Here is a 27818-nt window from a genome sequence, read left to right on the forward strand (position 1 = left end):
TGAATATATTTAGTAATAACCACAAACTTGTGCTTTGTTTTCTGGCAAGCAGAGAAGAAAGTGGAGCTATTGATTTCATTACTCTGGAGAGGCACTAGGGCACTATATCCTTGACCACCAATATAAGAACCAGGAATGTAGATATATAAAATTTAGATTTGCAAAATATTATTTCAGTGGCATTTATGTAGAGTTCCTAACAGAAGCTTGAAGCTTAGGCAGTATTAAAACTACAGTGGATGCCAGTCATTAGCAATCCAAATATTAATGACTTTCAGTTCATAGCAACATTTTGCTGGTAGCCATTGACTTTGATGTTAATGGGGTTCAAGTACTGGCAACAGCCATACTGCTTATTGAGAACTTCTTTTGGAAGAAAAGCTCTGGCCTCAGGGAGACTGGGAAATGCTGGGACATGCCTTCCCTGGCTGCAGCCCTGAAAACCTGCCCACAGCTGAGGACCTGCTGCCCTGTAAGGAAGGGCGCTGGGGGCCACAGGGCTAAATGTTATCTCTCTCGATGCCGTTTCATGGCGCCAGAGGCCTGGGCTTGACACATCCCAATGCTTCCTTCCTTGGCTACAGCCCTGCAAACCTGCTTTTTGCTTATTGGCAACCTTCAGATTATAGCACCTTTTCGCAGGGAACTGGAGTTTTGAAAGTTAGAAATTTCTTTTTAGAACAACAAGTTTCTATCAAATTTAAAGTCTCTTTGAAGACCTTTTGTCCTGTGAAATTGGATTCATTACATATCTGACAAATATAAGAATTGGAGCACTTGTAGATTTCAGGACATGAAAAGATGTTTCTTTAATAGTCATAATTTTTACATAGTCATCACAATTGATGTAACTGTTGGTAGTCCTTAGGTCAAGGTTTAGTTGACGGTAGGGAGGTGAGAGGAATTGTACACCTTAATGCTGTTCTGCTATTGTGGCACTTCTCATACCACTAACCTTGTCTTTTAAAGAAAATAAATTGGAGGAGAAAAGGAGTATTTGTGGCACTGTAGAGACTAACAAATTTATTTGCGCATAAGCTTTCGTGAGCTACAGCTCGCTTCATCGGATGCATGCAGTGGAAAATACAGTGGGGAGATTATATATACACAGAGAACATGAAACAATGGTTGTTACTATACACCCTGTAAGGAGAGTGATCAGGTAAGGTGAGCTATTACCAGCAGGAGGGGGGAAAAAACCCTTTTGTAGTGATAATCAAGGTGGGCCATTTCCAGCAGTTGACAAGAACGTGTCAACTGCTGGAAATGGCCCACCTTGATTATCATTACAAAAGGTTTTTGTTTTTGTTTTTTTTCTCTCCTGCTGATAATAGCTTACCTTAACTGATCACTCTCCTTACAGTAAAAAGAAAAGGAGTACTTGTGGCACCTTAGAGACTAACCAATTTATTTGAGCATAAGCTGTAGCTCACGAAAGCTTATGCTCAAATAAATTGGTTAGTCTCTAAGGTGCCACAAGTACTCCTTTTTTTTTTTTTTTTTTTTTGCAAATACAGACTAACATGGCTGTTACTCTGAAACCTCTCCTTACAGTGTGTATGGTAACACCTATTGTTTCATGTTCTCTGTGTATATAAAATCTCCCCACTGTATTTTCCACTGCATGCATCCAATGAAGTGAGCTGTAGCTCACGAAAACTTTTGCTCAGATAAATTGGTTAGTCTCTAAGGTGCCACAAGTACTCCCTTTCTTTTTGCAGATACAGACTAACACGGCTGCTTCTCTGAAATTGGAGAAGAAATACTCTTGCTTTCAGCCATACATTCTGCATTCATAATGTTGTGATAAGTTTCAGTGCAATACAAGAGTTGCAAAATCTGTAGGTTGTTTGTTAACTGAAAAATTTAAAGGCTGGCATGTGGTAAAAACAATAAGCCACGTTTGCAGAGCAGCTGAAGTATTTTTAATTCTGCTCTGCAGTGCTTTCCATTTCAAGAAAGTGAATGCACTGCAGCATTGAAACTGTCCTGTAACACTTTTTCGGAGGGGGGATTGCAATCAGGTAGTCTCTTATCTTTAATATATTAATCCATTTTATATGATGTTTAAATATACCATTTAGATTTTAATAAACTAATTTGCTTGATTTATAGGTTTGCAGTTAGAGGCAGGTTTCCTCTAGAGACACGTGTGCTTGTTGGTTTAACCTATGTGAACTCCACTAGAAGCAGCAGACTGCTAGAACTGGATAGAAGCAGTTTTTTCTGGGGGAAACCAGTTTGAAGAAGTTGTTAATTTTGCCAGCACAGGATTGATTTACTGAGGAAAGGGGTATCTTTAAAACATATTCAGGCTTATTGCGAGTAATATCTCCAGTGTTAAGTCTTTTAATAACATTTTATGTAATATTTAACAAAAATATGACGTGTATGAGGACAACCAGTTTACTCCAACCCCATGCACATGTTTAATAATATTTGTGTCATATTAGTGGGAGTTATGTGCACATATTGAGGAGAGGAAGTTTTGTTACAAGTGAAATGTCCTTATTTTGGAGTCAAACAGTTAAGGGTTGGCACTGTTTTAAAATTTAAAATACCTGGGTTTTTTCTGTCCTTAAAAAAATACCATGTCCATCTTTAAATCTTGCTTTCTGTACTTATAACTCTTCTTCAGTATTTATAATACTAACTTTACTTTTTGTAATTTATCAGTTATAAAGATCTTGCATCAACTAAAAATTGTCATGCTCTGAATTTTTGTAAACTTGGAAAATCCTGTCTTGCTGTCTGTCATTTTACCACCTTTTTACAATGCTAACTAATCTGCTTAACCATAGATATACTTTGGGAAAAACAAAAGTCCCCAGTTGTTCCCAAGTACTCTTCAGGGGAAATGCCCTTTAAACAGGTAAGCTTTGTCTTGGATTATCTTGGAACTATTTAACCATTAAACCACTAGAATGTTCGTAGAACATTTCCTCTCCTCAAGCAAAAACCACTGCATATCTACAAATGGCTTACAACTGGTTTAATTACCATTTGGAACAGACTAATTTTTCAGCAAGTTTATCCGGTTTAGTGCAGTGCCAGAGCACTCTAGATTTAACTGTTCAGCTGGTCTTCCCACTACCATCACAGAGTGCCTCAGTGCCTTGCAAAATCTTTCAGTATTGCTTCTGGGAACTGAGTTAGAGACTGTGGAATAGATATCCAAAGGTAATTGAAACTGAATGGTTTAAAATAGTGCTAGTGTGGATGCCAGGCAAAATTCTTAATGGCCTTGTGTGACGTTATTGACATAATCTAGGACTGTATAGATCATTGTTGCAACCAAGGTCCTGTAATGATACCAAATCTTGTATAAAGGGGGTCAAATAAGGTGTCTAAGACAAGGTTATGGTTTGCTGGTTATGATTATGCTATGAATATGCATGTATCATTTTTGTATTTAAAGTTACAAGTATTGGCTCTATACTGTCTGTATTTCAAACTTGTGCTATGCTTCTGAGTGACAGGTTGGTGTCAGCTCTGCCTAGCCTGCTTGATGGCCCATTAAGGACCATCAGATATACAGCTGACCCACTGAGAGAAGGCAGACACGCCTTGTGACTCAGCAAGGTATGCAGGGACATGCCTATGGACAAAACTCTGTGGCTTTTCCATGCCATGTGATGGACAGCTTGTCCTTGGGACAAAGAAAGAGAGACCACATGGCATGAGAATATAAGAAGCTGCTGCAACTCCTCCATCTTGTCTCCAATCCTGCGTCATACCTCTGGAGGGACTTAGCTCTAAACAAAGGAATGATGACCTATCCCAGCTGTGGATGTACTCCAGAGACTGGATTTGAACATGCAGTTTATTCCATCAATGCTGCAAGCCTGAACCAAGAACTTTGCCATTACTGTATGTAATTGATTCCATTTAACCAATTCTTGCTCTCATCTATATCTTTTTCCTTTCATGAATAAACCTTTAGATTCTAAAGGATTGGCAACAGCATGATTTGTGGGTAAGATCTCATTTGTATATTGACCTGGGTCTGGGGCTTGGTCCTTTGGGATCGAGAGAACCTTTTTTCTTTTACTGGGGTATTGGTTTTCATAACCATTTTTCCCCATAATGAGTGGCACTGGTGGTGATAATGGGAAACTGGAGTGTCTAAGGGAATTGCTTGTGTGACTTGTGGTTAGCCTGTGGGGTAAAACCAAAGTCTTGTCTGTCTGGTTTGGTTTGCCTTGCCTTGGTGTGCATAGAAACCCCAGCCTTGGGCTGTGTCAAGGTTCCTCCCCCACTCTGAACTCTAGGGTACAGATGTGGGGACCTGCATGAAAAACCTCCTAAGCTTATCTTTACCAGCTTAGGTCTAAACTTCCCCAAGGTACAAAATATTCCACCCGTTGTCCTTGGACTGGCCACTACCACCACCAAACTAATACTGGTTACTGGGGAAGAGCTGTTTGGACGCGTCCTTCCCCCCAAAATACTTCCCAAAACCTTGCACCCCACTTCCTGGACAAGGTTTGGTAAAAAGCCTCACCAATTTGCCTAGGTGACTACAGACCCAGACCCTTGGATCTTAAGAACACTGAACAATCCTCCCAACACTTGCACCCCCCCTTTCCTGGGAAATGTTGGATAAAAAGCCTCACCAATTTGCATAGGTGACCACAGACCCAAACCCTTGGATCTGAGAACAATGAAAAAAGCATTCAGTTTTCTTACAAGGAGACTTTTAATAAAAATAGAAGTAAATAGAAATAAAGAAATCCCCCCTGTAAAATCAGGATGGTAGATATCTTACAGGGTAATTAGATTCAAAAACATAGAGAACCCCTCTAGGCAAAACCTTAAGTTACAAAAAAGATACACAGACAGAAATAAGAAAAGGAGTACTTGTGGCACCTTAGAGACTAACCAATTTATTTGAGCATGAGCTTTCGTGAGCTACAGCTCACTTCATCAGATGTTTACCGTGGAAACTGCAGCAGACTTTATATACACACAGAAATCATGAAACAATACCTCCTCCCACCCCACTGTCCTGCTGGTAATAGCTTATCTAAAGTGATCAACAGGTGGGCCATTTCCAGCACAAATCCAGGTTTTCTCACCCTCCACCCCCCCAGCCAAATTCACTCCCACACAAATTCACTCTCCTGCTGGTGCTAGCCCATCCAAAGTGACAACTCTTTACATAATCAAGTCGGGCTATTTCCTGCATAGATCAAGGTTTTCTCACATCCCCCCCACCCCCATACACACACAAACTCACTCTCCTGCTGGTAATAGCTCATCTAAACTGACCATTCTCCAGGTTTAAATCCAGACAGAAATAGTTATTCTATTCAGCACAATTCTTTTCTCAGCCATTTAAAGAAATCATAATCTAACACATACCTAGCTAGATTACTTACTAAAAGTTCTAAGACTCCATTCCTGTTCTGTTCCTGGCAAGAGCAGCATATAGACAGACACAGACCCTTTGTTTCTCTCCCTCCTCCCAGCTTTTCAAAGTATCTTGTCTCCTCATTGGTCATTTTGGTCAGGTGCCAGCGAGGTTACCTTTAGCTTCTTAACCCTTTACAGGTGAGAGGAGCTTTCCCCTGGCCAGGAGGGATTTCAAAGGGGTTTGCCCTTCCCTTTATATTTATGACAGGCTGTAACTGTAACTTTAAGCAATTTGTCTTGAATTGGCACTTTCAGTTGGGTCTAAGCAAAGAAACTCACTAAATAAATGTGTTTGTTTAAAAGGGAGCTAAAGTTGGCTAGCAGTGCCTTTATACCTTCTAGAACACAGAAGTTGGCAGCTGAAAACTGAAACCTCCTGGGAAGCTGGAAATACAGCAAAACAAAACACCAACCTTATAAAAGCAGGAAGTGCAGAGTTAAGGTAAAACCTGCCAGACCTTACTCCCATGCAACCTTAAGTCTGCCCCTGTGAAGATTTCAATAAGCACGGTGAATATAACAGAACTGTGGGAATATAATAGAACCGTACCCATCCCTAACAATAGCTGCTAGTTTTTGTATGCCCACCACAACTCCAAATACTCACTCCTCTTGCATTTACACTGCATTTCTGTGCAGTCAAGCGCAAAATATACTCACGGTGGAATATAACAGCTGTCTGTACAGATTTAACAGTTGAAAAATTTTCCTTCTGACACTGCAAGAGCATTGTGCATTGCAGTATCAACAAGAAGTTTGAGGCTGGTATTAACATGCTGAGTTGAATGCACAACCTTCTGGCCCAGAGGCAAATGTGTCCTAATGATCTTCACTGATAACTAGTATTTCACAATGTGATTGTAGATATCTGGCTTTCTCATGTTTTTGATTGTTGGCAGTGCAACATGATGCAGCTGCAGGCACTAGAGAACAGAGAATGACTTGTTCAAAATGCCAGACAGCAACTTAGCTTACCTATTATAGGTCAGTACCTTTTAGTGGAGTGGGCACTTACCCTGAGGAAAGTTTTCAAATGTTTCTTTGCCCATGAAAGCTTCCTTTAATGTACAGTTTGATCCACTCACCGTCTCAAAGCCCTTTACAGAAATGATAGTTTTCAGAGTAGCAGCTGTGTTAGTTTGTATCTGCAAAAAGAAAGGAGTACTTGTGGCACCTTAGAGACTAACAAATTTATTTCAGCATAAACTTTTGTGAGCTACAGCTCACTTCATTGGATGCATTCAGTAGAAAATACAGTGGGGAGATTTTATATACACAGAGAACATTAAACAATGGGTGTTACCATACACACTGTAAGGAGAGCGATCAGGTAAGGTGAGCTATTACCAGCGGGGGGGAACCCTTTTTGTAGTGATAATCAAGGTGGGCCATTTCCAGCAGTTAAAAGAATGTGTGAGGAACTGTGTGTGTGTGTGTGTGTTGGGGGGAGGAGGGGATAAACATGGGGAAATAGTTTTACTTTGTGTAATGACACATCCACTCCCAGTCTTTATTCAAGCCTAATGTAATAGTGTCCAGTTTGCAAATTAATGCCAATTCAGCAGTCTCTTGTTGAAGTCTGTTTGAATTTTTTTTTTGTTGAAGAATTGCCACTTTGAGGTCTGTAATCGAGTGACCAGAGAGATTGAAGTGTTCTCCTACTGGTTTTTGAATGTTATAATTCTTGACGTCTGATTTGTATCCATTTATTCTTTTATGTAGAGACTGTCCAGGTTGGCCAGTGTACATGACAGAGGGGCATTGCTGGCACATGATGGCATATATCAGATTGGTGGATGTGTAGGTGAACGAGCCTCTGATAGTCTGGCTGATAGTCTTAGGGATGAGTTGTGTATTAGATCTTACTTGTGGAATTTAAGGACTGTTGTGACATCAGTTTGGCTTTTTACCCCCTTCATATTCAGTGTGGCTGAAATTTTGACCAATGTATTGTAACTTTCGTTCAGTTCTACTCATGGGGTTTCCCATGAAAGTCAGTAGGTGTTTTCTGAGTGATTGAAATGCAGCGTTAGAGCCCTGTGCATTGAAGTTGTAAGAAGCTTTGCTGTCACAACAGCAACAAATGTAATTTCCACCTCTCCCATAGTTTTAATAATTTAGGGAAGACTGTGTTGGTAAGGGAAATAAAAGCAAATAATGAAATAAATTAAACACTTAGTACCATACTATCTGTATTTGGGTTCTCCAGGACTTACCCAATGGGGACATATGCTAATGTAGTTAGTTATTGCATACACAAGTTGATATAGTCCCCACATTGAAAAGAATACGGTAACTTCAGGGAAAACACAGGCAGTGAGGGTGACCAAACTCAAAACAAGATAATACAGTTACATAGGTATTGTAGAAATTGATGTTTCCAAATCTTAAATTAAAATCAGCGTGCCCTCGCTACTGCACAACCTAATTATCATTGACTGGCAGACTTGTAGGCATCATAGAAGTGTGTCTTGAAGAAGGAATTAAGGGAGGAGAGATTAATTGCCTCATGGATTAATTCAAGGATATCATTACATGCTTACAGAACAACTGTAGAAGGAAGTGAGGAGATGTTTTGTGGGAGACTTATATAATGAGCAATAAAGGCTGGCTTCACAAGAGTGACTGACTAAATCCTTCTCCTTTTTCGAGAACATTCTTGATTCATTAGACTCTTATTTTAGAGAGGGTTTTCACTGTTCCTCATCTTAAATGGGTATATATAGCTTCTCCTCTTCAAAGTGCTTTGTCAGTACACGGTGACGAATATTGTCTGTTTCTGCCCCCTGTATTTAGACCATTACTTCTACTTATTCTCTAACTGTAAAATATGGTAAACATTCACTTCAGCAATTTTAAACTCAGAAGCCTAAATCGGTGTTTCCAAATATGTATTGTGAACTAATGAAAATTCTGTTTTCCAAAATAGAAAAATTTATGGATTGTCGAAAACCAGTGGGCAAAAAACAGGCAATGCAATACAAACTTTAAATATAAATTAACAGATTAGGACTTCAAAATTGGAAGAGCAGCAAACACCCATTTCAGTGCACAAATGTGGCCTGTTGTGGTGACATATACACCGTCCAACAAGAATCACAGTTCGTGTGTGAAGCTGTAGTCTTCCTTGCTGTCCTCTGGCATGAAGTGGTAAGGGTAAGGAGTAAGCCCATGATGCCACGTGTTTATGTTGAGGGGCTAGAGAGCTGCTACCTTGGAGTTCTTTATGCTGTCTGCCTTGTTGGCCCTCCAGGCCCTTTGTTCAGTGTCTAACACAGCACTGGCTTGCAGGATTTCCCTGAACGTGTGCTCCCTAGTCCTCTTCTTTTTCGCCTCATCAGGGTCAGGTATTCTGCGGCTGATTAAAAACAGTTGTATCATTGTATTTACAGTCACATCAGAAAGGGAATGATAAGGCAAAACTCCCTTGTCTTATTCCCATAAAGACTTTTAATAAGACATGCTTATTAACACTTCAGCTTTGGAGAGCCTCTACACAGCATCACTCTCCAGTCCCAGCCATGGTGAGTATGGCTTTGCTTGCATGATGCACTAAAATTTCAGTCTCTATCCCACAGGGCTGTGGTAATATTGACACTATTTTCCGCAGGCAATGGAAAGCCCAGCTGCCTACTAGCATCCTGAAGCTGCCTGGCCAATATGCTACTAGCCTGTTTACTGCAGTGGTGCCACTTGAGCTCATCACATAGTGGCATGGGAAAATGTCCTACCACAGAGGAAGAAATAAAACAGCCATCCCTAAAAACTTTCAGGAGAGTATTGAGTCTTGCCATGAAAGTTTCCTCGAGATGTTCTGCATGGTGCCCCTCCCAACCCACCCTTCCCCTTCACTTATCCTAAGAGGGGAACAAAAAGCAGATGCCAACTCTACCTCTGTTGTACTTTTTTTTTTTTTAAATATACAATAATTATTGTATATTAAATGGGGAGTTAGTACCTATGTCTTTTGGTGGTGGGCCAGTCACCATCTTTAAATTTTAAACATTGGACAATGCACAGAACAAGGGAGAGTTTCTAGGCATGCTTGCCAAGGTGGGCAATCACCAAAAGCAACACTTATATTGGCCAGAGACAAATTTGAGTGTAGACGTGCACAAAGAGCTTATAAGTTGTCTTGAGTCAGCAGCTGAACTTTGTAGCGTAGACCAGACCTGTGTTTCAGCACTGTTTGCATTAAGCTCTAGAGCTTATCAGACTTCTTGAAAACAGAGTTCCTGATTTATATCCAGAATGATGGTAACAGATATCTATTGCAGTTTTGACCAGGGTGTAGAAAGTGTGTGTGTAAAGATCCTTCTACGTGCTGTTCCACAGTGAATGAGTTGTTTCAGCCTGCAGCTATAAAGTGTTGGCTATTTAGCTCAAGGTGTAGCATCTCACTTTCAGTTCTAGAGTTCCCTAGGTCAGTCCCTGTCTGGTCTGTCAGCCAAGAGAAGAGCTATCACATGTATGTCTAGTGATGCAGCACAACTGTCTTTGAGATATGTAAGCTGTACATCTTTCCTCTTAGCTAAAGATTTTGGGACTGAAATAAGAACTTAACATATCTACGATCGTATACATAGAAGTAAATGTATTTTGTCAAAGTCAACTTTAAATGTGATAAGGCGGAGACAAGATGCAGTGCACAAGTCTGAATTCTCTATAATCTGTGTTAAATGAATGTCCAGATCACAAAGTCACTCTGAGAAAATCAATGGGCTTGTATCGGAAAAGGCCTAATTCTCATATAGCAGGGAGGTTAGTAATACATATTAAGATACATTGGCAAAATTTTATGGGGAGGCTTGTGTAAAAGGTGAGTTCAGAACACTAACAATGTGAAACATAGTTGATTATATAGTAATATATATTTTAACTTTCTACTTCTACATCTTCTTGTCAGTTTAAAAGATTTAACTGTGAACTGGTGTATCAGGTGTCAGTTACCAGGTTAACTGCCCCTCTGGTCCCTCCTGTTTTCAGCACACCTTCTCTTAAAGCATAATCAAAGCAATTAAGAGAAAATAGATCTTAACAAAACTTCATAGAATCATGGAATATCAGGGTTGGAAGGGACGTCAGTAGGTCATCTAGTCCAACCCCCTGTTTAACACAGGACCAATCGCCAATTTTTGCCCCAGATCCATAAATGGCCCCCTCTAGGATTGAACTCTCAACCCTGGGTTTAGCAGGCCAATGCTCAAACCACTGAGCTGTCCCTCTGCCCCAAACCAGTATTCATGTCTGCATTCCTCTAAGGCTTACTGTTCCCTGGATCTGGGGAAGGGTCTAACGCAATCTACGCCACAGAGGCTCTCTGTGGGCATGTCTACACTGGCGGGGTTACAGTGCCGCTCAGAGAGTGCTGAAGGGAAACTGCTGTTGTATGTTCACACTGTCCGTTGCCTCCGCAATAGCATGTTCACACTTGCGTCACTTGCAGTGGTATTCGGAGCAGTGCACTCTGGGGAGCTATCCCACAGAGCATTTCTTCCTTTTCTGCCACTAAGAGTTGTGGGAAGACGCATAGGCACCAACTTCTCATGGTGCCGGTGGGTGCTCGCCACCCCCGCCCCCCCATTCCAACCCCTTCCCCCAAAGTCCCTGCCCCTATTGGACCTCTCTCCAAATCCCCACCCTGGCCCCACCTCCTCCCCTGAGTGCACCGTGTTCCTCCTCTTCCCTCCCCCCCCAGCACTTTGCGGGGACAATCGCTGGGAGGGAGGGGGGAAAAGCGGGTGCTCGCAGACGAGGCAGAGCAGAGGTGAGCTCTGGCAGGGGGCGGGGCGGGGAGCTGCCAGTGCGTCGGCACCTATGTGAAGATGGAGGGGATCACAGGGCATCCTGGATCCTATCCCAATGCCCCGTGATGCATTGCTTTGCATCCCTGCAGTTCCTGTGCTTCTGTCCATATTTGGTGCCATCTTTCAACCATTTGTGTACTGCATGCCATGCCTCTTCGGGCTGCAGGAATGGATCCTGAACTGTTAATCAGTATGCTGCTCACTCTGACCAACACATCATGAGTGGCAGTGGAGTTATTCCTTAAACTACAAAGGCAAGAGGAGTGCGACATTGATCTTTCCACACTACCATCTATGACACAAGAGTCCTTGTGACATTCATGGAGGTGCTGCCCACAGTGGAACACCACTCTTGGGCTCGGGAAACAAGCACTGAGTGGTGGTATCACATCGTGATGCACATCTGGAGTGACAAGCATTGGCTGCAGAACTTTTGGATGAGGAAAACCACATTCATGGGATGAGCTCGCCCCAGCCCTGCACTTCCGTTGGAGAAGCATGTGGTGAGAGAGAGAGAGAGAGGGAGCTGCCTTGCCATTGGAGAAGTGCGTGGCAATTGCACTGTGGAAGCCGGCTACTCCAGACTGCTACTGATCGGTCGCTAACCAGTTTGGAGTGGGAAAGTTCACAGTTGGACTTGTGTTGACGGAAGTGTGCAGGGCCATTAATCGCATCCTGCTCTGGAAGACGGTGACTCTGGGCAACATGCGTGAAATTGCAGATGGCTTTGCACATATGGGGTTTCCTAACTGCAGAGGGGCGATAGATGGCACCCATATTCCAATTCTGACACCAAACCACCTACCCACTGAGTACATTAATCTCAAGGGGTATTTCTCAATGTTCTCCAGGCACTTGTGGATCACTGTGGGCATTTCACAGGCATTAATGCAGACTGGTCTGGAAAGGTGCATGACCCACACATCTTTTGGAACACTGGCCTGTTCAGGAAGCTGCAAGCAGGGACTTTCTTCCTGGACCAGAAGATCACCATAGGGGAAGTCAAAATGCCCATTGTGATCCTCGGAGACCCTGCCTACCCCTTAATGCCGTGGCTTATGAAGCCATACATGGGGCAACTTGACAACAGCAAGGAGCGGTTCAACAACAGGCTGAGCAAATGCAGAATGACTGAGTATGGTTTTGGCCGTTTAAAAGCCCACTGACGCTGCCTATATGGGAAGCTGGACCTGGCCGATGACAATATTCCTATGTTTATAGCTGCGTGCTGTACGCTCTATAATATTTGTGAAAGCTTCACTGCGGGCTGGACCTCAGAGGCTCAGCGCCTGGAGGCTGAGTTTGAACAGCCAGAGCCCAGGGCTATTTATTAGAAAGGCACGGTGCGGGGCCATAAGGATCTGGGATGCCTTGAGACAGCAATTTGAAGCTGAAAGCCACTAATATCTGTTGCTATGCTTGGAAGTGCAGTGCTTGTAATGCTAGGAGGGGATTGTGATTGGTGCAATGTGAACATTTAACATAATTGTCTGTCGCTTTGCAGGGCTCTGTTTGCTTTCAATTCATAGAATAAAGATTGCTTTCAAACCAACACAATTCTTTTATTAAAAAACAACAACCAGAGGAGAGAGTCAAACAAAAAAAAATCTGCAGTGAGGGGGATGGGGAAAGGGAAGATCCCAAGAGGAGGTGGGGATGGCTAAAGATTTGTGTATGTCCAGGGATCATAGCTAACCTTCTTCTTTGATGTACAATGCAGCGGGTACTGTACTTCAGCAGGGCCAAACTGCAGAGGGATGTGTGTTGAGTGCAATGGGTTGTGGGAGTCCACAGTGTTGGACTGTGACAAGGGAGGAGTGAAATGCCGCGGGTATAGACTGGAGCTGGGAGATTGATAAGAGTGTGGTGGTGGTGTCTGGGGGGAGAATGGGAAAGTTTTGCAACAGTGGCCGCAGGGGAGGGTGGGCGCAGAGCTGCTTTGTTTGAAGAGCGAGTATCACCTGGAGTGTGTCCACTTAGCACTCCATAACATTTAAGAGCTACTCCGTGTCTTCTTTCTGGTGTGCCGCGTTCTCCTTTCGGTCCCTCTTCTCGCTGTCTCCGTCACTCCTTCAATTCCTGTTTCTCAGCAATGGAGTGCATCATAACATCACGCAGAAAGTCCTCCTTAGTTCTTCTTGGCCGCTTTCTAATTCTGTGCAGCCATTCAGCCGCCGATAACAAAGAGGGAGGCTTGGCTCCCCAGGTCATCTCTGTGAAATTTAAATGCAACATTTTACAGAGGCAGTATTGTTTGCAACACACAGAACACTGATTCAGTGATTTAAAACACAGCCAGTACTTACACACCTGTCACTAACTGGCTGACCCCAGGCAAGCACACATGAGCCACAAGACCCCCAAAATGGTGAGTAGTTGCAGGGGCATGGTAAATCACTCATCCCAGACTCAGATGTTCGCTGGGCACGTGGCTCTTGGGGAGAGCCAGCTCTGTAGGTGGGGCCTGATGATCATTTCTGTCTCCACACTTTCCACAGGATGTGATCATTATGGAAGATATCTTGCTGCTAAGGGTGAGCAGTCAATCAAGGGAGGGTCTTCTCCAAGACTGCAGCTTCTGCCCTGGCCCCTATGCGGCTTCCCCCCCCCCCCCCCCCCAAGGTGATGGCACAGTGGTGTGGGAAAGTTACCATTAATGGGGCAAGAAACAAAGCAGCTCTGCCAAAGAACCTGTGGCAGCGGGTTTCCCAGTATCTCCATGAGTTTCCTGGAGATCTGAGGCAGATTCCCATGAAGTGAGGGAGTCAATCAACAGCCTGTTCAGCTGCTCAGACTAGGCATGCGGTGGGAGACAAGCCTGCTTTCTGCAACCCTCTCGCCCCGAACAGCTCACTTCAAGTCCACATACCAGGGGCCTTCTCTCCTGTTTGCTCTTCACCAGCAGCTGTGACTGGCAAGCCTCCTCTTGTGTAGAAAAGAGCTGCTGGCTGCATGCATCTCTGGCCTTCGAGTCATCTTTTTGCTTCTGGGTCCCCATCCCCCTTCCCCATCACATTCTTGTCCAAGATTTCCTCCTCCTGGCTCGGTCCACTTTCAACTGGAACGCGACCTACCGAAGTATCCACAGTGATCTTCGCAGTGGAGGTGGGGTCGCCGTTGAGTATCGCATCCAGTTCTTTGTAGAACCAGTAGCTCCTGGGCGCAGCACCGGAGCGGCGGTTTGCCTCCCATGCCTTGTGGTAGGTGTTCCGCAGCTCCTTCACTTTGACCCTGCATTGCAGTGTGTCCCAGTCATGGCCCCTTTCTGTTATGCATCGGGAAATCTGTCCGTAGGTATCATAATTCCTATGGCTGGAGCGCAGCTGGGACTGGACAGCCTCCTCTCTCCAAATGCTGATGAGGTCCAGCAGCTTGGCATTGCTCCAAGCGGGGGATCGCCTGGTGCGTGGAGCAGGCATGGCCACCTGGAAAGGTGCGCTGAGACCACTGCACACATCACCGTGCAAACAGGAAGGGGACTTTCAAAATTCCAAAGGAATTTACAGGATGGGGAGGATGATTGGTCACTTGAGGGCAGGGCAGTAGAGTTCAAACTGATGACTAGAGAGGCGAGAACAGGCATTGTGGGACACCTCCCAGAGGCCAATCACAGCGCTCTGTTCAACTACGGTGTCTACACTGGCACCGCAGCACTGTAGGCCCAGCACAGGAAGCTGTACGCCTCTCGTCAGGGTGGGTTTTTTACAGCCTTGCAACTGCACAGTTTCTGTGCACTGAGTGGCTTGGCAGCGTGTACATCTCGGGAGTTACAGCACAGAAAGTTGCTTTACTGCACAGAAACTTGCCAGTGTAGACAGGGCCTTTGTTAACCTGTCCCTTTGACAATTGACAGCTCTCTAACTGTTTATAGCCCTTTGATCTGTGAGTTTCCAGACTGGTAAAATGTCTGTCTCGCTTTGGGCTGTAGCCTGGAAGTACGCCATTGTCTGGCAATTGTCCTGGGGGGTTTGTTTATAGCTATTATTGTGTTGTCCTGCTGGCTTTTCCTGAAGCCCCCTATTAATTAGAATAGGAAAGTCTTATAACCAATATACAGTAACTTCTCATTGATCAGACGGTATATTGTATTCAGAAAATTATTACATCTCAATATTCTTAGATTATTACACAACAATTCCATGTCCATCACATCACTGTTGCAGTTATGTACCTCTAGTCCCGCTGAACGTATCTGGTACCTTACAAACTGACTCTTCAGCCATTTTGCAACAAACTGCTCATGGGAAGACATGAACCTTTGAGTAGCAAAGGGGTGAAATAAGTACAAGATTCACGACAAAACTGATTATTGAAACTAAAGTGTCTGAATCCTACTAGGAGCTGAGATACTCAGTGATTTTCAGGCAGAGACCCAGAGTCTGTGGGTTGGCAGTGGATAAGAATTGGCATCTTATCCCTTGGGCTCTAGAAATACTAACTGAAAGTTTTCAGAAAAGTATATCTCTAGAACAGTTATTTTTGAAGTTTTTTTGATAAATTGATAAGCTTACAAATCTTAAAAGATTTCTTGCCAGTTGAACTTGCTCTTTATTTTTCTCTCCAGTTGGTGTTATCCGCTGTCCAATTTGCAGCCAGGAATGTGCAGAGAGACACATCATAGATAACTTTTTTGTGAAGGACACCACAGAGGTTCCCAGCAGTACAGTGGAAAAGTCAAATCAGGTGAGTACATTAAAATGTAACCCGCCTCAGCATCCTTTGGGTGCCTAGGTATATCTTAAGCTACTAGCTGTGTGGCTTTTATTGCTTATTTTGTATTGGGGTCGGGGGAGAGAGGAAGGTAGAAAGAGCATTCAAATAGTCATACTTTGTATTTTATGACTGCCATCGAAAATCAGGTAGTGTGTTGGGAGTGGTGGTGATGGTAACTTCTGTTTTAAAAAAATAATGGTTTTAAATATCTGAGGTGAAGTAAGTGCATGGCTACAACGATAATGAGAGAAATAAAATATGTATTATCTTGCTACAGTGAAACTTCCTGAACCCAAGACAAAACACTTCCCATGGAGGACTCTAAATGGGAGAATTCCTAGAACAAGAGACCAGAATGACTTAGAATAATAGAATCAGAGAAATGTAGGGCTGGAATGGACCTTTAGAGATTATCAAGCCCAGCCGCCTCTGCTGAGGCAGAACCAACTATAGACATCCCTGACAGCTGTTTGGAGGTATTTACGAACAGATAGTGATGGGGATTTCACAACCTCTTGCAAGCCTATTCCAGAATTTGACTACCCTTATAGTTAAAAAGCTTTTCCTAACATCTAACCTAAATGTCCCTTGCTGCAGACTAAGCTGATTACTTCTCGTTCTGCCTTTCGTGTAAAACTCAATTTAGTTTGGTCAGGACTGGGAAAATAGAACCTAATTAGTGTCATGTTTTGCTAATATTAAACAGCTGGGTTCATTAGACAAGAAGTTCTCAAATGTTGTAGTTGAGATCATATCTTACTTGTGTGTCTATGGTCCACTGCCTTCTCCATTCACAAGTGCATAATGATTTTTAATGTACTTTTAGTTCCTTTTCATGCATTTTAGCAACCAGATATAAGAAGAGGTAGCACCAAGTAAATAGCCAGTGACGCATATGGCCAAAGTTTAGGAACCTCTGGCATTAGAATTTGCCATCCTTCATTCTGGGCCATGCCAAGATAAAAGTCCATGTGCTTTATAAATGGACTTTGTTAGACTTTAGGAAATGATTTTAACTCCTTTAACCTCTTTCTACATAGATGCTTTCTTTATAATGGCAGCAAGAAGACTACTTTTGCAATGCTGCAGTCATTTAAAGTCAAGACCCTAATTGCAGAGATACTTTTGTATGCTATTCTCTTTTAAAATAAAGATTATTTTGAAAGTGCCTTTTTTAATCCCTTCATTTTGTATAAGGAGTGCATCATAAGTCTTGATCTATTTTGTATTCTGGCAGTCTTTAGGGTTTATTTAATTATACCATGCAATCTTTTTTGTTTCAAAGTTTCTAGTGGTGGGGGTGGAAATATACCTTGTAAGTCTCCTTCCCCTACCCCAAGATAGGTGCGGATATTTAAACTTATGGCCATCTGAAGCTTTTGTTAGCTGTCTTCAGATGCTCAGCCAGCTTGGGACCTGGACCTCTACGTTATGATGATATCAAATTTTCTGAACCTGGACTGGAAAGTGAGATTTGATTAAAGCTCTCCAGAAGCTTGGACAACATCTGTCTACCTTTTTGTGTAGGAATAATTTTTTTTTAAATGTGGAGTATTTTTGATCATGCATATTTTGCATGTCACCCACTGAGTCACCAAAGCAACCTATGATCTTTAATTATGCAGTGATTAATCACTGCTTGATTTGGAAAAGTGATCATCTTATCTTTAGTCAGTTAGCTTTTCTAGTGAGTTTGTCCATTAGGAGGAGTAGCAAGAAGTTATGTAGTTCCAGAGATGTCATAAAGAGTTTGATACCATTCAGAGGTATTCCCAAATTTTCTTAAACTTATAAGAGTCCATATTGCTGTCTTGTTCCAATATATGTAACAATCACTAGGGGTTATAATGGATCACAAATTGAACGAGTCATCAATGTGATGCAATTGCAAAAAGGGCTAATATTTTGGGTTGTATTAGGAGTATCATATGGGAGACAATTGTCCGACTCTGCTTGGCACTGCTAAGGCCTCAACTGGAGTATTGCAGAAAAAGGCATTTTAGGTTAGAAATGAGGAGGAACTTTCCAACTATAAGGGAGTTAAGTTCTGGGATAGTCTTCGGAGGAAGGTTGTAGAATCCCAGTCATTGGAGGTTTTTAAAGACAGGTTGGACAAACACCTGCCAGGGACGGTCTGGGTTTACTTTGTCCTGTGTCAGCACAGGGGTCTGGATTAGATGACATCTGACCGCCCCTTCCAACCCTACATTTGTTTGATTCTATAAGCTTCCCAGAACCTTAGTTCAGAGAGCTATGACCGAACTAGTTGAGGTAATCTTATTGACAAGATCAAGGGTTTTTTATTTGTATTTGCCTTTCAGCTTTCTATCACTAGTATCTCAGGCATTGAGGCCTTTTTGACTGGGGTGCGGATCACAAAATTTGTATAGCAGGACTTCATTCGTCATTCTCAAAGTCTTAAGTCTCTAAAAATTATGGAGTTCCTTCAGGAGTCATGGCTTAGCATATGAGCATTTCTGAAACTCAATAATACTGTGCATCCTCGTTGATTAGAAAACAGATCCCCATTCTTCCCTTGATTTAAGTCTTTCTGAATGCTTGCTGGTCCTGCTCTGCTGGGGAGGATACAAACAGCACTTGAACCAGTGCTTCAAAGTTCTCCATTGGAAGCTGGATAGTCTGAGTGGGCTGTAGGGAAAGCCCTATGTAGATATTCTTCTTCGAGTGCTTGCTCATGTCCATTCCATGTTAGGTGCATGTCTTGCCACATGCACTGGTGCCGGAAGTTTTCCCCTTGGTCTACCTGTGGGGGATCCGCTCTAGCGCCCTCTGGAGTGGTGCGCACATGCCAAGGTATAAGGAGTGCTGCTGGCTCCCCCCACCCTCAGTTCCTTCTTACGCCAGTGATGGTGCTGGAACATTTGTTGCTTTGGCAAATTCTTCAGGTCAGAACTGTTTGTTGCAAACTTTTCCTGTAAATAGATAATTTTTATACATCGTTCCCTTAATGTTTGTTAAGCTAGTTAGTGGTCCCAGACAGGACTTAGCCCAGGGATGGGGTACACCTAGTTCCCGGTTTTCAAACCCTGCGACAGCTGCAAGACGCCTATGCCCATCAGCAACCCGCACAGTAGCTGTCTAAGGTGCTTGGGGGAAACCCACATCAGCGACAACTGTCGCATCAGCAAAAGTTTTAAACCTCAGATGAAGGAGGAGTGGGACATTCAACACTGGGTGCTCCTTATGGAGTCTGTGTTAACACCAGAACCATCCAGGTCGGACTCTGCACCCAGCATCGCAGCCTCAGTGTGGAGTGTGCCACTGGCACCATTTTTGGACCAGCGTCGATACCCCTCCCTGGTACCGACGGGGAAGAGGAAGAAGATGGGAAGAGGTTGTTCTGCTCCCCGCGAGGACAAGGAGAGGGCAGAGGAGAGTAGAAACCCGTGAGAGGCAGCCCGTCACCTTTGACAGGGAGTTGGGCCCCAGCTGTGGTTGAGCAGGCTAGCCCATCCTGGGATGTGCCTTCTACCCCAGATAGTGACAGCAGAGTCCAGCACATGGTGGTACCCTGGACCCCGGAAGCCCTGCAGGCCACGCAGGAGATCATGTTCCTCCCAGTGCCACCCACACCAGGCACAGCAGCTTCCAAATCCAGGGATAAGCCTGCCCTGGGGCTGTTCCATCAGACACAACCCAAACGTTCAGCATTGATTGCTGGGGTACCGTCACGGTTCCACTGAGCGCCAACGCCAGTCTCCGGGTTCTCGATGAGGACGATCGTCTCCCTCATACAGATCCCACTCAGAACATGGGGGCAAACACCGCCAGAACTGAGGTGCCTGGTTGATCTTGGTGCGGTTGAGATCTCCGTAACATGGCCCATCCTTGTGAGGCTCTGAGTCGAGCCAGGAGTCCCTACCACCAGGACAAGGCCCTCCCTCCAGAGCGCCAGTTCTCCCTGCGGTACCGCTAGGGCCATCGTGGCCATCCCAAGGGTGCAAATTGGTGTTGGGAGTCTCCAACAAACCCTCTGCCATGGTCTCCCACCCCCATGGGGAGGCAGAGGTCACCATCCATGGGACCCCTCAGGTGCAACCTGCTGGGGAGGAAGGTCCTGTAGATCAGATCTCAGGGATGGCGGTACCTACTTGCACCTGCATCCTCCTCCTCATCAGCCAATGAGGCGATAGCCGGACCCCCGCTTCCGGTCCCTAAGGACAATGCCAGCGCTCATCAAGAGCTTTTGAAGAGGGTCACCTCTAATTTGGGGCTAGAGGCTGAGGAACTGGAGGAGCCCTTGGGCTCTCTTCGATGTCCTCACTTCGTCAGCCCCAGCGAGGGTGGCATTGCCGGTGCACAAAGGGGTGGCCAAGATTACGAAGTCCCAGTGGCAGACCCCCTACTTGCTACCCCCAATTTCCAAGCGATCAGAACACAAGTATTATGTGCCCACTAAAGGGTATGAATATCTGTATACCCACCCTGCCCCAAGCTCACTGGTGGTCTCAGCAGTCAGCGAGCGGAAAAGACAGGATCAACCAGGTGTGACTCCCAAGAATAAAGAAGCAATAAAGCTCAATTTATTTGGAAGAAAAATTTATTTATCCTCAAGCCTGCAGCTGAGGGTACCGAACTATCGGGCCTTGCTGGGCCGCTATGATTTTAATATTTGTGAATCCCTACCCAAATTCTCCGACTCCCTCACGGAGGACCCCAGAAAGGAGTTCCAGGTGATCCTGGAGAAGGGAAAGGGAGTGGCGAGAGCAGCACTGCAGGTGGCCTCAGACGCGGCTGATTCTGTGGCACGGACCATGGCCTCCGCCATATCAATGAGAAGGGGTCAGTCCTCGGGCCTGTCGGTGGAGGTCCAACAATCCATCCAGGACCTCCCGTTTGATGGTCAAGCCCGGTTTGCAGAACAGACAGACAGTAAACTACATGGGCTAAAGGACTCGTGCACTACGCTTAAGACCATGGGCCTTTACACCCCGGGCCCACAGAGAAAGCGTTTAAAGCCGCAGCCATTTTAGTGGCTGGACAGCCAGCCTAGATCAGAGCCCTTCCGAAAAAAGAACAAGGGCTACAAGTGCCAACAGGGCCAGCAGCCCACTACTTTGGCGCAGTCCGGATCCACTCGCACCCAGCCAGGGGTTAAGCAGGCATTTTAAGGGTGTGCCCAAGGGCCACATTTCAGCAGTGGCTGTCAATGGTCTATAACTCGTCCAGAGATCACCTGGAGAAGATCATCACCATCCCGCCAAGGGTAGTCGCTTCTCTCTACAGTGATGGACCGACCCAGGGGCAGTCCTCGAAGGAGTGCTATTTGACAACCCACAGTCCTCCGTCTCGTTGATATCAGATGCCTTGGACCTCAGTTGGGGAGCGTATCTCTGCACATTGCAGATCCAAGGGACGTGGTCCCCAGAGGTGCTGACGTTGCATATCAACGTCAAAGAGCTCAGAGCAGTCAGTTTAGCCTGCACAGTCTTCCTGCCACAGTTGACGGGCCAAGTGGTGCAAGTGCTGATGGACAACACGGCCTCGATGTTCTACATCAACAGGCAAGGGGGAGCCTGCTCCTCAGCTCTCTGCCAAGAAGCACTCCGCTTGTGAGATTTCTGCATCCATCATGCGATCCATCTGGAAGCCTTTCACCTCCCCTGCGTAAGGAATACGCTAGTGGATCACCTCAGCAGGTCCTTCTGCTCTCACCACGAGTGGTCACTCAACTCAGAAGTGGGGAACTCCCTAAGTGGATCTGTGTGCCACCAGAAAGAACAGGAAGTGTTATCAGTTTTGCTCTCTGCAGGGCCTTGGCAAGGGCACGCTCTGATGCCTTTCTTCTGTTGTGGTCTGGGGAGCTGATGTATGCTTTCCCACCGATCCCTCTCATCATCAGGATCCTGTCAAAAATCAAGAGAATCAGGGCTTGAGTCGTCATGATCACCCCAGCATGACCCTGCTAACATTGGTTCAGCACGCTGATGGACCTCGCAGTAGCCACCCTGTGTTCACTACCCAACCGCCTGAACCTTCTTTCGTTGGATCATGGTCACCTCCTTGCCCCCTCTCCACCTCATGGTGTGGATGTTGCGTGGTTAAACCCAGAAAAGCGGACCTGCCCTAGTAGGGTACAGCAGGTCCTCCTAGAGAGTAGAAAGTCTTCCACTAGAGCGACTTACCTGGCCAAGTGGATGAGGTTCTCCCGCTGGAGATCTGAGTGTAGCAGCTCCCCGACGCGCTGATCTCTGCAGTCCATCTTGGATTACCTGCTTCACCTGAAGAATCAGGGCCATGCCCTTTCTTCTGTCAAGATCCACCTGGCTGCCATTGTGGCTCTTCACCCGCCGATCCAGGGAAGATTGGTGTTTTCACATGGAATGTTGATCAGGTTCCTGAAAGGCCTCGAGAGGTTCTTCCCTCTGATTTGGGACCCAATCCTGCAATGAGACCTCTACCTGGTCATTGCCAAGCTCACAGGACTGCCCTTTGAGCCCATGGGCTCTTTCTCCCCTTCCTACCTGTTGTGGAAGGCCGCCTTTTTTTGTTGCAGTGACGTTGGCGAGACGGGTGTCGGAGATTAAAGCTCTCACCTTGGAGCTGCCATATACAGTGTCCTACAAGGAACAACTGCAACCCCATCTGGCCTTCCTGCCAAAGGTGGTGGTCTCCTTCCATGTCAACCAGGATATCTTTCTCCTGGTATTCTGCCCTAAGCCGCACAAGACCGCTGAGGAGAAGCAGCTGCGTGCCTTGGATGTTTGGCGTCCCTTAGTGTTTTACCTCAAGAGTACCAAACCCTTCCGCAGGTCGACCCAGCTCTTCATTGCGACAGCGGATAGGATGAAGGGCCCTCCAGTGTCCTCTTGGAGGATCTCTAATCAGATTACCTCCTGTATCTGGACCTGCTACGAGCTAGCACAGGTCCAACTGCTGCCTATTGTGAAGGCCCACTCGATGGGAGCTGAAGCGTCCTCTGTGGCCTTCCTGGCGCATGTCCCCGTCCAGGACATTTGCAGGACTGTGACATGGTCTTCGGTTCACAGCACACTACACCATCACACAGCAAGCTAGAAACGACGCTGGGTTCGGCAGAGCACGGTTGCAATCTGCACACCCGTGAATTCCTGTCCACCTCCGATGGTACTGCTTGGGAGTCCCCTAACATGGAATGGACATGAGCAAGCACTTGAAGAAAAGACAGTTACCTTTTCCATAACTGCTGTTCTGTGAGATGTGTTGCTCATGTCCATTCCATGATTCACCCCCGTTCCCCACTGTTGGAGTTTCTGGCAAGAAGGAACTGAGGGTGGGGAGAGCCGACAGCACACCTTATACAGTGTCATGTGTGCACCATAAAGTCATAGAATCATAGAATCTCAGGGTTGGAAGGGACCTCAGGAGGTCATCTAGTCCAACCCCCTGCTCAAAGCAGGACCAATCCCCAATTAAATCATCCCAGCCAGGGCTTTGTCAAGCCTGACCTTAAAAACTTCTAAGGAAGGAGATTCTACCACCTCCCTAGGTAACCCATTCCAGTGTTTCACCACCCTCCTAGTGAAAAAGTTTTTCCTAATATCCAACCTAAACCTCCCCCACTGCAACTTGAGACCATTATTCCTTGTCCTGTCATCTTCTACCACTGAGAATAGTCTAGAACCATCCTCTTTGGAACCACCTCTCAGGTAGTTGAAAGCAGCTATCAAATCCCCCCTCATTCTTCTCTTCTGCAGACTAAACAATCCCAGTTCCCTCAGCCTGTCCTCATAAGTCATGTGTTCCAGACCTCTAATCATTTTTAGCTTATCTAAAGTGATCATCAAGTTGGGCTATTTCCAGCAGAAATCCAGGTTTTCTCTGAACAACATACTAATCCACAGAGGCCTCCCTACCAACATTACAAAAAGAAGGATTCTAGGTGGACTCCTCCTGAAGGTCGAAACAGCAGACTGGACTTCTCCATAGACTGCTTCCGCCAACATGCACGGGCTGAAATTGTGGAAAAGCAGCATCACTTGCCCCATAACCTCAGCCGTGCAGAACACAATGCCATCCACAGCCTCAGAAACAACTCTGACATCATAATCAAAAAGGCTGACAAAGGAGGTGCTGTTGTCATCATGAATAGGTCGGAATATGAACAAGAGGCTGCTCGGCAGCTCTTCAACACCACTTTCTACAAGCCATTACCCTATGATCCTACTGAGAGTTACCAAAAGCAACTACAGCATTTGCTCAAGAAACTTCCTGAAAAACCACAAGATCAAATCCGCACAGACACACCCCTGGAACCCCAACCTGGGATATTCTATCTACTACCCAAGATCCATAAACCTGGAAATCCTGGGCGCCCCATCATCTCAGGCATTGGCACCCTGACAGCAGGATTGTCTAGCTATGTAGACTCCCTCCTCAGGCCCTACGCTACCAGCACTCCCAGCTACCTTCGAGACACCACTGACTTCCTGAGGAAACTACAATCCATCGGTGATCTTCCTGATAACACCATCTTGGCCATTATGGATGTAGAAGCCCTCTACACCAACATTCCACACAAAGATGGACTACAAGCCGTCAAGAACACTATCCCCGATAATGTCACGGCTAACCTGGTGGCTGAACTTTGTGACTTTGTCCTTACCCATAACTATTTTACATTTGGGGACAATGTATACCTTCAGATCAGCGGCACTGCTATGGGTACCCGCATGGCCCCACAGTATGCCAACATTTTTATGGCTGATTTAGAACAACATTTCCTCAGCTCTTGTCCCCTAATGCCCCTACTCTACTTGCGCTATATTGATGATATCTTCATCATCTGGACCCATGGAAAAGAAGCCCTTGAGGAATTCCACCATGATTTCAACAATTTCCATCCCACCATCAACCTCAGCCTGGTCCAGTCCATGCAAGAGATCCACTTCCTGGACACTACAGTGCTAATAAACAATGGTCACATAAACACCACCCTATACCGGAAACCTACTGACCGCTATTCCTACCTACATGCCTCCAGCTTTCACCCAGGCCACACCAGACGATCCATAGTCTACAGCCAAGCTCTGCGATACAACCGCATTTGCTCCAACCCCTCAGACAGAGACAAACACCTACAAGATCTGTATCAAGCATTCTTACAACTACAATACCCACCTGCGGAAGTGAAGAAACAGATTGATAGAGCCAGAAGAGTTCCCAGAAGTCACCTACTACAGGACAGGCCTAACAAAGAAAATAATAGAATGCCACTAGCCGTCACCTTCAGCCCCCAACTAAAACCCCTCCAACGCATTATTAAGGATCTACAAGCTATCCTGAAGGATGACCCAACACTCTCTCAAATCTTGGGCCAGTCCTTGCCTAGAGACAGCCCCCCAACCTGAAGCAAATACCAACAACCACATACCACAGAACAGAACCACTAACCCAGGAACCTATCCTTGCAACAAAGCCCGTTGCCAACTGTGCCCACATATCTATTCAGGGGACACCATCAAAGGGCCTAATAACATCAGCCACACTATCAGAGGCTCGTTCACCTGCACATCCACCAATGTGATATATGCCATCATGTGTCAGCAATGCCCCTCTGCCATGTACATTGGTCAAACTGGACAGTCTCTACGTAAAAGAATAAATGGACACAAATCAGATGTCAAGAATTATAACATTCATAAACCAGTCGGAGAACACTTCAGTCTCTCTGGTCATGCAATCACAGACATGAAGGTCGCTATCTTACAACAAAAAACTTCAAATCCAGACTCCAGCGAGAAACTGCTGAATTGGAATTCATTTGCAAATTGGATACTATTAATTTAGGCTTAAATAGAGACTGGGAGTGGCTAAGTCATTATGCAAGGTAGCCTATTTCCCCTTGTTTTTTTCTACCCCCCCTCCCCTCCCCCTGACGTTCTGGTTCAACTTGGATTTGTGCTGGAAATGGCCCACCTTGATTTTCATACACATTGTGAGGATAGGTTTCAGAGTAACAGCCGTGTTAGTCTGTATTCGCAAAAAGAAAAGGAGTACTTGTGGCACCTTAGAGACTAACCAATTTATTTGAGCATGAGCTTTCGTGAGCTACAGTGAGGATAGTGGTCACTTTGGAAGGGCTATTACCAGCAGGAGAGTGAGTTTGTGGGGGGGGGGGGCGGGGGGGGGGACGGACGGAGGGTGAGAAAACCTGGATTTGTGCTGGAAATGGCCCAACTTGATGATCACTTTAGATAAGCTATTACCAGCAGGAGAGTGGGGTGGGAGGAGGTATTGTTTCATGGTCTCTGTGTATATAATGTCTTCTGCAGTTTCCACAGTATGCATCCGATGAAGTGAGCTGTAGCTCACGAAAGCTCATGCTCAAATAAATTGGTTAGTCTCTAAGGTGCCACAAGTACTCCTTTTCTTTTTGTGAATACAGACTAACACGGCTTTTACTCTGAAACTTGAGGGACATGGTGACTGGAAAAAAATCATTTGAATTCATTAACTACAGATAATACTTCCTTTTGTTTAATAAATCAGTTTTAAATGACACACATTTTGATAAACCTTTTTCTTATGTATCCAGTATGGATTTAATAAGAAAAATTAAAATACTATGTGTATTTTTAATTGAATTTGAATTTCTATCTAAATGGAGCTTTACACAAACCCCACATAAAATATTAATCAGTTACTAGAAAAAGGGTGAATGTTAGATTTTTTTGATTACATTAGAAATCTGAATAAAGGTAAATTAAGCTACATAATTGCTTAAATAAATGTGTATACATATAGTGTATCCTGCTGGTTTAGTATAAAGAATCACCAAATGTAGTATAAAGTGCGTAATTTGTGTAAAAGCTATCTTTGGTGGCAAATGACATGTTTTAATGGTTACCAATGAATGAGAACCAATCTTTCTGTAGGAAAAGAACTAAAAAATAGAAATGGAAATCATGATTAAAATCTGTGATTTAGATCAGTTTCCTGTTTGCTGATTTATATCACTTTGATTTAAATTAGTCCAGACTGATGCACGGTTCTGTTTTGTTTGAATGGATCTGCTCTAGAAAGTGATCATAAAGGAAAATAATCACAGACTTTGTTATATGAAAGTTGGATTTCTGGAAATATTTTCTGCCTATATGGATATCCACCCATTGTTTAGTTAAGTTTTGTATTTAACAGTTTGTCAGGTATTCTTCAAGAAACTTCCATTGGCGAGGACAAGCCAGGGCTGCTATACAAGAGGTAGTGGCTTGAGCCCAGTGTTTCTTTTCTGAAACTGGCTTTTACACCTATGACATCAAGAAGAAGGAGCAGTTTATTCTAGCTTAGGGAGATTTTTCAAAAATATAACTTTCAAATAAGAGCAAAGTTTGTTTGTTTCAAGTTGTACTGTGAAGGCAGTAGAAATCATAATATGTGTTAAGTAGTCCACTGTTTACTCCTGCTGCGTTTCATACAGGTACATAAGGGATGGGGAGCCTACTCTTCACAGAACAATTCCAGACGTAAGAATGGTAATGGGTCATGTTAATAAAACCCTCCAAAGAACTACTTGTTACAGATAACCTATTGTGATATATAGCCATTCCATGAATGAAAGACTTATTTGAAACATTTACAATGCAAAGAATCTCATCTTCTGGGAACATAATTTAAAATTTAACTGGGGAAGATAAGAGAGCATTCTCTTCTTGACTTCCCTGAACAATAAATTTATTACAAGGGAAGTGGGAAACCATCAAAATGTCAACATCCTCCCCCTCAAAAAAAGCAGGGTGTTCAGAGCTGGCTTTGACTTATTACCCTATCCATGGCTGTGCCTTCAAGCTTCAGTAACAGAAGGGAGGCATAAAGTTAATGAAAGTTCCTGAGGAATACTTCCAGTGTAATGGGTCTTCCTGGCTGTTGCATGGCTGAATTAAG

At 44.6% G+C, this 27818-nt stretch overlaps 1 protein-coding gene across 5 annotated transcripts in view; it reads left to right on the plus strand.

Annotated features, from left to right (window-relative positions):
• Nucleotides 1-27818, plus strand: part of TRIM24 (tripartite motif containing 24) — a 138125-nt gene that overhangs the window by 49047 nt on the left and 61260 nt on the right. For all 5 annotated transcript variants that reach the window (XR_012156085.2, XM_073322713.2, XM_073322728.2 and 2 more), the window contains exon 2: nucleotides 15787-15905. Coding sequence is in view for 4 of the 5 variants with exons in the window: in XM_073322713.2 (XP_073178814.1) it covers nucleotides 15787-15905 (119 nt within the window). In the remaining variant the exon portion in view is untranslated. The remainder of the gene's footprint in view (nucleotides 1-15786; nucleotides 15906-27818) is intronic.

This window comes from Lepidochelys kempii, chromosome 1, assembly GCF_965140285.1.
Source record: "Lepidochelys kempii isolate rLepKem1 chromosome 1, rLepKem1.hap1, whole genome shotgun sequence".
In the NCBI taxonomy this organism is placed as follows: Eukaryota; Metazoa; Chordata; order Testudines; family Cheloniidae; genus Lepidochelys; species Lepidochelys kempii.